The 9,537-nt window shown below is 51.6% G+C and overlaps 2 protein-coding genes across 3 annotated transcripts; one reads left to right on the top strand and one right to left on the bottom strand.

Annotated features, from left to right (window-relative positions):
- The first annotated feature begins 465 nt into the window (after positions 1-465).
- On the top strand, positions 466-3,844 carry DCXR (dicarbonyl and L-xylulose reductase). Its single transcript, XM_059485652.1, is given in 9 exon segments — positions 466-541; positions 655-752; positions 839-885; positions 887-982; positions 2,210-2,252; positions 2,569-2,668; positions 2,823-2,887; positions 2,976-3,093; positions 3,558-3,844. Coding segments are annotated over 9 exon segments (729 nt in total). The 5' UTR covers positions 466-483; the 3' UTR covers positions 3,662-3,844.
- RAC3 (Rac family small GTPase 3) lies at positions 3,841-9,482 on the bottom strand. 2 transcript variants are annotated; one of them, XM_059485651.1, is made up of 6 exons: positions 9,329-9,482; positions 6,755-6,826; positions 6,367-6,484; positions 5,672-5,734; positions 5,028-5,187; positions 3,841-4,939 (listed from the first exon to the last, which is right to left on the bottom strand). In XM_059485651.1, exons 3-6 carry the CDS (start codon positions 6,457-6,459, stop codon positions 4,809-4,811), a joined length of 447 nt encoding a protein of 148 aa, XP_059341634.1. In that variant the 5' UTR covers positions 6,460-6,484; positions 6,755-6,826; positions 9,329-9,482; the 3' UTR covers positions 3,841-4,808. The 2 variants fall into 2 exon arrangements, with proteins under 2 accessions (XP_059341634.1, XP_059341633.1); XM_059485650.1 differs by lacking the exon at positions 9,329-9,482 and adding an exon at positions 8,840-8,997.
- Between the last annotated feature and the right edge of the window lie 55 nt (positions 9,483-9,537).

Genomic DNA, 9,537 nt, shown 5'->3' with positions numbered 1-9,537 from the left:
ATATTTCTTCACGTGTGCTCTGTATCAAAAATGGACCTTAAACCCACTAATTTAGAAAACTATGCCCTCCTGTCAGGCTTATGTGATGCCAAGGGCCAAAAAAACAAGTAAGGTCAATGACTGGGCTGTGGAGAACAGAGGTGGATGAGAAGAATCCTTGCAGCTGCTTCTTAACAGTACAATCAAAGAATTGAGATAATAAGGATTTTAATTGTCATCTTCAGCAGCAACTTCGATGGGGCAGAGCTGCAGGATTTTTTCTTCAGACTCTAAAAAGCCTGTTTTTCTGTGGTCGCTAAAAGGAAACGTCAATCACGAGTGAGAGCCACGAAACTTCACCTCTGCCTGTCTCGCTGGATCAGCCTGGAGCCAGCTTCGTGCTGCGCGCCCTCGGCGGAGGCGGGGAAAGATGGCCCGGCTCGCTGGGGCCGCCCCGCTCCCGCCCCGGGCCCGGGCCCGCCCCGGCCACAGTCCGGCCGAGACATGGAGCAGCACCTCGGCTTCCGCGGCCGCCGGGCCCTGGTGACCGGGGCCGGCAAAGGTGTCCGCAGGCGGAGGGCCGGGGCGGGGGTCGGGCCGGGGCGGTCTGGCGCCGTGTCCCTGCAGGGATCGGCGAGGCCGTGGCCGGGCCGGTCTGACGCCGCGTCCCCGCAGGGATCGGCCGCGCCGTGGCCGTGGCGCTGGGCAGGGCCGGGGCCCGCGTGACCGCGCTGAGCCGAACGGCGGCGGACCTGGAGAGCCTGGCGCGGGAGGTACCGGTACCGGCCCCCTCCTCCTGCCCCCTCCGCCCCCATAACCCCGCACCGACCCCCGCCCACCGCGGCCGCCCTCGCCGCAGTGCCCGGGCATCGAGACCCTGTGCGTGGACCTGGCGGACTGGGAGGCCGCTGGGCGCGGCGGGGCCGTTCGAGCTGCTGGTGAACAACGCGGCCGTGGCGGAGCTGCAGCCGTTCCTGCAGGTGACGCGCGCGGCCCTGCAGCGGTGAGTGCCCGGGCCCGGCCCGCACGGCACCGCAGCTCCACGGGGAGCTCTGGGGCCGATGCCTGCCGACGTCTCACCAAGCTCTGAACGTCAAAAACGGCGGCAGAGCTTTCCAGAAAAGGGTGGCACTAGAGGGGAAGCAGCTGGAAAGAACAAAGTGAGCAGCTGGTGTATAGACACACTGGACAGGCTGACATACACACTTTTAGCAATGCCCAGTGGTCGACTGTTACTCCGTATGTCCTTTTTCTTTACTGTCTTTTCATCCTTTACATTATCACCTTTCACCCCTTAAACAGCAAAAGGAAACAAAGCACTGGCTCTTACATCCATTTCTAAGTAGCCAGAACCTTCAGTGTCACCTCCAGAACGGCGGGGTGCACCTGCCATCCCGCTGGCAAGGCAGGAGAGTGCCTTTCTGCTCATCAGGCTCAGAGCTTCCAGTCTAGTTCCAGCTCGGTTAAATTGAAAGGCAGTTGTTGCTAAGACAACTCAGAAATAGAGACAACAAAGCCAGGTAAGGAAGCAAAAAATGGTAAGGGTGGGAAATTAAATTTGTTAACTACAATAACATGACTTCTTTATTCTCTGAAAAGGTCCATAGTTTTGTTGTGAGTATGCTTTAGGATACAGGCTATATTGACCACATCCTTCTGAGAAAATGAGTCATGCTGTGTCCATGCGTTAAAAATGGTTGTTAAGAATCTACAATAAAGGTTTGTGACTAGAAAGTCAAATGTATGGATTCTACTAAGGTCATTCTGCAGAACTGGCAGGTGGAAGCCTAAGGAATCTTCTGTTGTGGCAAACAGAAGAAATGCTGCCTCTACTCACCTTACAGCAACTTTGCTCTGTAAATCTGTGTGAAGGGTTTGCTTGACCTAAGAGTCATCTACCCTGGCTGAAGCCCAGGGCTCTGTTTAAACTTTGACAGAGGAATTCTGTTACACTGCAGAAGAGCAGAGTCCTGTACAAAATGCACCTGATGCATGCGTGCACCTCCTCACACAGTGACAGGCTTACAGCCAATGGATAGTTCTGGTTCACTGCTGAGATCCCACCTGACCATTCTGGCTCTCCTGACAACTTGGCATCTCTGTCCATGTCCTGGAATATCACCAGTGTTTCCAAGACAGTAGCAGCAGCACTTGCCCTCTGCTGCCTCCCAGAACAGCTCCCTGGGCTGGGCTACAACCACTTGGTAACTTAAATTTGATTTATTTGTAGGTCTCTTGATGTGAATTTTGGGGCTGTGCTTCATGTTTCCCAGGTGAGGAAGAACTGTCACTGCAGCTGCCTCCATGAATAGCAGCGATTAAACTGTTGTACATAGAGCGGTTTGTGTCTACTGTGGGGCCTGAAAGGACTGCAGTCCAAAGTCAATCCAAGAAATTACATGTACAGTCCCTTCATACTCTTGCTTTGACTCTCTTGTAAGCAGGAGGCAGTGAGGGATTGGTTCCTCCAGATGTTTTTGTTCTTTGGTCTAACATAATAGCCCAGCAAGATTCCTATGGAGTGAAATAATGATTTCTTTTGTTACGATTCTGGCATTATTTTATTTTTTTCTCTCCTTCCCCTCCCAGATAGTTGCTCGGCAGATGATTGCACAAGGGGTGCCAGGGGCCATTGTGAATGTCTCCAGCCAGGCATCGAAGCGTGCACTGAGGGATCATGCTGTTTACTGTGAGTGTGTGCAGCTTTAGCAGTGCCCCTCTCAGGTTTGACCAGCTGGACACCCACAGTCAGCAAGCTGCCAGTTTTGGGCAGCGTGTTCCATAGCACCTCCAGACTAGGTGCTGTGCAGTTAAACATCTCCTCTTCTTCCCTTCTCATAAAGGTTCCACAAAAAGTGCTCTGGATATGCTGAGCAAAGTAATGGCAATGGAACTGGGACCCCACAAGGTAGGAGTCTGTGAGAGGAAAGTGTGAAAGCTGAACCTGAGCACAAGCACAGCAGCTGGATGAGACTATTTGTTGTTCCTGTTCCCAGATTAGGGTGAACACTGTGAACCCCACCGTGGTTATGACTGACATGGGGAGAATTAACTGGAGTGACCCTCAGAAATCTGCTGCCATGATTAATCGGATTCCCCTGGGAAAGTTTGCAGGTCAGTGATGTATGTGTGTCCCCAGGCTGTGCTCTCACGTTTTCTCCAAGCCTGCCTTCTCACTGACATCACAGCTGGAAGTTGCTGATTTTTGGGCAAAGTGACAGCTCTGCTGAGTGCCTTTTGGCTGAATTCCTGCAGTATTTGATCAGGACAGGGTGAGAATCAACCCTCCTCTCACTTTTTCTACAGCCTCCTCATCCTGGGACAAGTGAAATGAACTTACTCTATTGTTCATAAACCTGACAGAGTGTTTGCTGTCACCTAAGCGCCATTTGATCACAAGGACACTTTGATGTCCAGCTCTCAGTCACACTGTCCCAGACACTTCATCAAGCATAGTTTGAAGGCAGAAACATTTTCCAGCTCTAATTACCTGTAGATGTCAAGGCAGACCTTTTTAAGTGCTTCTTTTTCTGATACACTTTAGGTGGGCATCATATGTTCTCTGTGTTTGATTGCAGAGGTGGATGATGTGGTGAACAGCATTCTCTTCCTGCTGAGTGACAAGAGTGCTATGACAACTGGCAGCTCACTGATGATTGATGGGGGCTTTCTTGTCTCCTAAGATGACACCTGCATTTCACACCTGGCCTCAATTTTTATATTAATACTGCTTAGATGTAAACTGGATAGAAAACAATGACTCACTTCTTGCTGAAGGGGCAGCAGGGCTGAAGACTGTATTAGAACTGAGGCAGGAAATCAGCTTTGCAAGGCTGCTATGTAATAAAGCTCACATACACCTTCATGGAGAATGTTTATTGCACCAAATAAGGTTTTATCTTGTCACTCTACATGATGATTAGAAATTGGACCTCTCTTCCAACCCTGTTCCCCCCCCACAACCCTTCAGAAGCTCTCCCTGTTCCATTCAAATCCAGAGTCTGTCTGCATTTTCAGTGGGAAGGGAAAGAAGTTAGCAGACTCCTCACTGCTTCCTTTGTTGTCTTTAGTAGAAAAAAAAAAAAAAATAGAGGCAACAACCCCAGCCCTGCTCTGCAGAGACTGGATTTTGGGGGGAGGCCCTGCTAAAGACTAATGGGGGGAAGCAGCACCATGCTGTCCTAGGGTGTGCACACACAAAAAGGCAAATGCATTGATTGCACAGAGCTGTTTCACTCACAGAGTTTGGCTAGTACCCAATAAAGCACCTCATGATTCATTTTTCAGCTTCTCATTTACTCTGACCCCTTCCAGGGCTGGTTATGATTTTTCTAACAGTCTTAGGAACACTCTGCTAGAGCACCAGTTTGTTAACTGTTAGCCACAGCAGGCTGGGCAAGGAGACCCTGCCATCCTCCCAGCTACTCTTGTCTTTCAGCACCATTGAAATCAGCTCCCTCCCTACTCCCACTACGATGTTCACCACCTGTTTCACGTGCAGGTTGAAAACAGGTGTTTCCAGAACAGGATGGATGTCTCAGCCCTTTCCACTTGGAGTTCAGGAGAGCCAAAACAGCTTGTTGCCTGAAGGAGCTACCTTGCCTTCCCCGCTGTACCTCCCCTGGGGGCTGTAAGTCCCCAGCTGGTCTCCTGTCCCCACTGCCCCTTCACATCAACACTGACGTTAAATCAAAGAGACATTTAAAAAACACTGACTTCATACATGATGAAGGGCCCTACACATCCCAGCCCCCTTCAGAAACACCCAGCTTAATATGCAATCTGTCAGAGGATGACAGCATGCTGAGCCAACACCAAGGCCACAGCCCTCAAAACATGGTACACTTTTTGCCAGGCTTCTTCACAGGCGGTGGGCAGAGCACAGCCCGGATGGCTTCATCAAACACCGTCTTCAAGCCCCGCTGCGTCAGGGCAGAGCATTCGAGGTACTTTACTGACCCTGGGGAAAGAGAGCTGCTGCTCAAGCACTCCAGTTCCACCACCACGCACTGTTGCTCACCCACTCCCCGCCTGCTCACGCGACTCACCGATCTCCCGAGCCATGGCCAAGCCTTGAGGATAGGTGATGGGGGCCAGTTTCTTATCACGTAACCTTTCAATGGTGTCCTTATCATCCCTCAAGTCCAGCTTGGTGCCCACCAGGATAATAGGTGTATTTGGGCAATGGTGTCGGACCTCAGGGTACCACTGAAACAGAGAGGCATGATGAGAAAAGTAGTTATATGAGTGGCCATAACCATAAGGATGCATTTCTACTATTGGGAATGAAGAGGTTCACTACTGACATGGTGGCAACACCTGAATAGGATACTGCTCCTACAGTTCTGATATGCTCTGCAAAAACAGACTGGTGCAGATGTAATAATGAACTCACCAAGACAGAGAATCCTGACAGACACTGCCAGCCAACACTGTGCACAGTGCTTTCCTTAACTGCATGTTAGCTTCTAAGATATCCCTTATCTTAAAACACAGATTCAGAAAGGCAATAACTTAGACAAAGAAGTCATTAATAAAAAGCAGGCTCCACTTAAAACCTGCAGACTATGATTTTCCTTCACCAAAACATTACTGCTTGAAGTTTTGGGCTTGTAGGTGTGGTGCTGGGTGGGGCAGGGAATGTCACCGGTTCTTCCCTTCTACTGTTTCACCCAGGAGGAGAATACTTTACCTTAGCTCGGACATTCTCAAAGGAGGCTGGACTCACAAGGGAGAAGCAGATCAAGAAAACATCCTGTGCAGAAAGAAGAGGGTCAGCTGTGCAGACAGAAGCAGCTAGAGTAAAGGGAGGCTGCAGAGGGAGCCTGAGAAAGGACAACCTCCTCCCACAAGCAAGGGCTGCTGTGGCCATAAGAAATTCTTCCCCATTAAGCGTGTTAAACTAATTCAGAGAGGGAAGAAATGGACCATGAGTGTGTATGATTACATCTTCTTCCACAATGCTGGGCTCTGCATGTTAAGAGCCTGAGGCCTCAAACATCTTAACAGCACTAAGGGCTTCACCAGCAGCACAGCTGCTTAGGAACTGCTACACCCAGAAACACTCCTAAGGCAGCCCAACGGGGATATGCCCTGCTGAGAGAGAATGGGAACACGGAACTGGCTAGGCTGCACAGCAGCCCTACAGCATTCCTTCTACTTGAGCCTCCCTAGGGCACCCGTAACTCTTCAAAGATCATTACAAAGAAGAGACTAGAACAGGACAATGTCTCAGGAGAAAATCAGCTGTGATACTTCTTAAACAACCAGAACTATGGGTGTAGCTGCAGGAACTCAGACTTTCCTCCAAGGAAGGAAGCATGCCTGTCCTTGGGAGCCTCCCTGTCCCTGAGAGGCCTCCCAAGGCAGTCCAAGTCCAGCACTCACCGTCTGTGGATAGGAAAGAGGCCGCAGTCGGTCATAGTCTTCTTGCCCTGCTGTGTCCCAGAGGCCCAGGTTCACTGGCTTTCCATCTACCATCACATTGGCAGAATAATTATCAAACCTGCCAATGAGGAGTCCCCATCAGTGACAATTTTGTGGTGACCTTCACATCTTTGTACAGAATTCAAAGAGGCAGTGAATCAGGAAAGGATACTGCAGCACAGTTCTAGTAGGGACAATCTGCCTTCCTCACACACACAGCCACAGCATCATCCTTACCTGTCAAGTTCACAGTCTGATTTGCAACAGCCACCTCCTCACACACAAACCAAACTTCTACACACACAAGCATAGAGATCAAAAAGCAACTGAAGCCCAAGCCATTACTTACACGGTGGGAATGTATTCTCCAGGAAAGGCATTTGTGGTGTAACTGATCAGCAAGCAGGTCTTCCCTACAGCTCTGCAGAGGGTAAGAGTGACAAGCATAAGGAAGGGTACAACATGGAGCACTAAGGCAGTAAAACTCACTCTTCCCACACTGAAAACACATGGTTAGGTAAAAAGCTACCATATGAGGAAAACAAACCTGTTGCAGGCTGGAATCCCCTAGTTGTCACAGATATGGCCTGAACTCAAAAGGTGCACCTTGCCTGAGTGCTTCCTAACCCTGCTCTCTACCACTCCTTTTCCCTACCCATTCAGCAAAACATCAGTCAAAATAATACTGGTTTCATGAACCAAGAGGGGGAATAAATTAGAGTTGTGTGCTGGGCTCAACAGAGGCACAGTACTTCAGCAAAATGGATAAACAGTGAGGTTAAAAGCACGCAACAGTGCAGATCTGCAAGCTTCTCAGATACAGGAATTCAGTATCAATAAACACAAAGGAGAAAAAGTAAGTATCCATAAACAAATATGGACTTTAAAATTGACTGCAGGCAATTTGGAAAAGATTAGTGAAAAAGGATAAAAATACCAGCTCAGGACTTTGCTGAAGGTTGGTGGGATTGGTTAGCCCGGCAGTGGCAGCTGGCGAGGGCCAGGCCAGCAACAGAATGAGCACAGGGCCTTTAACCAGCTCTGCAGATTTCCTAAGCTCCACTGTAGGAACAGAGGAGTACCAGCAGTGTGAGCTACCTTTGTATCATGGGGAAAGCTGTGTACTGCAGACAACATTCCAGAAAGAGACTGTGAGCGCCAGTGCCAGGGAAAGCTGGCTTTGAGGTGCCTGGGTGAAGCTGAACAGCTAGCAGAAATGGGTATCCCCTACCCAATTCTGCAGCCAGACTGACGTAAGAGAGGGTATCAGAAAAGAGGAGGAGAGTTGACATCCCCTGCACACACCAGCATGACAGAAAGCACAGGGAGAACAAACCACTATTACAACTTTTCCTTTGGATTAGGTCCCCTCGGTCTGAGAAGAAAGAAGTTTTGTCATGAACCACTAGGCTGACTGGTCCAACTTTCCTCCTGAAGTGTGACTTCAGTTTCCCACCAAACAGGGACAATTGTAATTCACAAAAACCTGTGTATCTATTTGTTTCTTTCAGTCTGCACTACTGATTTAGTCTTAAGGCAAAACACAGGACAGCAAACCTTCAGCTGAGCTCCACTTGCAACATCCTGAGCTCCCAGTCACTCTCCCCTCTGCAATAAGGCTGTACTTTCTCCTACTCCGTTTCAGCCCTCACAGGCTGGAACCTGGAAGGCCTCACCACAAATGTGTATTTGAGGGGGTGGCATGCATGAGAAAGGGAAAGTCTAGTCCCTGCCTAAGACCAGTTCACATTTAGGTCTGAGTACCTCAGCTCCGTTCTTGCTGAGGCGATCAGAAAAGTAAACTGAAATTGTGAGGAAAAATATGCAGGACGAACTAGGAAAGTTACAAAGCAGTATAAATCTAGTGCAGTCCTGCATCTTGCAGGCAGATGTGTTCCCAAAAAAGAAGGCGTTTAGGAAGAGCCTTAACAAAAAAGTAAAAAGGGCCACAAGGAGCACATGGTGAAACTAGAAAGAGAAATGCATTTCACCTCGGAACAATCAACAATAGGACATACGAGACCTGCGATCATCAAGATTTTCGGAGGACTCTGTCAGGAATCAAGTAGGTACAATGAAAAATAGCAAAATACCGGCACCCAAATGGAACAACAAGGAGACAAACGTAAAACCCAGGAGGAGGCTGTGTTTGCTACCCAGGCAGCCCCCAAGTTCACGAAGCACGAAAGGAGCAGGGCAGGGTTGCGGGGCCGCCGCAAGGCCTCCCGCTCCCGCCGGCCCCGGCCCCGCCCGAGCCAGGCCCCGGTGGAGCCAGGCCGGAGCGAGCCTCGCCGCCCGGCGCGGGGCCTGCCGCCGGCGGAGCGGCTCTGCCGGGCGCTGCCCCGGGCCAGCCCTCCCTCCCTCGTCCCCTCGGCGCCGCCGGGCCGCCCGCCGCGGGGCTGCGGGCCCGGGGCGCGGCCCCTCCCGCACTCACCCGTCGCCCACCACCACACACTTGATCGCCTGCATCTGCCCGCGATGGCGGCGCCGCGACTGCGCCGCAGTGACCGCCCGCGGGGTGGGGCGGACCGAGCCGAGCGCCGAGCACCGAGCCGAGCACCGGGCAGGGCCGAGCCGAGCACCGGGCAGGTCCCGCCGGCTCCGCCCCCGCCGCTCGCCCGGGGCCGCCTCGGCTCCGCCGCGGGCGCGGGGAAGCGGCGGCCCCGCCCCGCCAGGAGCGGCGGGCGCTGCTCGGGCCCGGTCACCGCACCGGGGCCCGCCGGCTCAGGGACAAAGCTTTAAACCTGGTTACGTTGTAGCTGCATAGCTCCGCGCCATCGGCCCAGAGCTGCCGAGGAACAGAGACGGAGCAGGGAAACCCTGCAGGAAGATGGCTTTTGGCTTCCCCCACCTCCCCTGCCAGAAAAGAGATGCCCACCGCAGCGGCCCTGTCTGCAAACGACAGCCTTTGCTTTTCCCTTACCTGTGGGTCTGCCCACCAGCCACAAACTAAGTGGCTATTGACACGGGTTCTCTTGGTTATGACTAGGGAACAGTTTTCCAGCTTCTTTGCTTTTATCTTAGTCCTGAACCAAAACCATCCCCATCTCATCCACCTATAACAGCCGTTTAGCTGCAGGACAGGCTGACAGGGTCTTCAGGACAGCAACACAGCAGAGGGCCCACCCTCCA

Source organism: Ammospiza nelsoni, chromosome 19, assembly GCF_027579445.1.
Source record: "Ammospiza nelsoni isolate bAmmNel1 chromosome 19, bAmmNel1.pri, whole genome shotgun sequence".
In the NCBI taxonomy this organism is placed as follows: Eukaryota; Metazoa; Chordata; class Aves; order Passeriformes; family Passerellidae; genus Ammospiza; species Ammospiza nelsoni.
The sequence above is the reverse complement of the archived record's forward strand: the minus strand, read 5'-3'. Positions and strand labels throughout refer to the sequence as shown.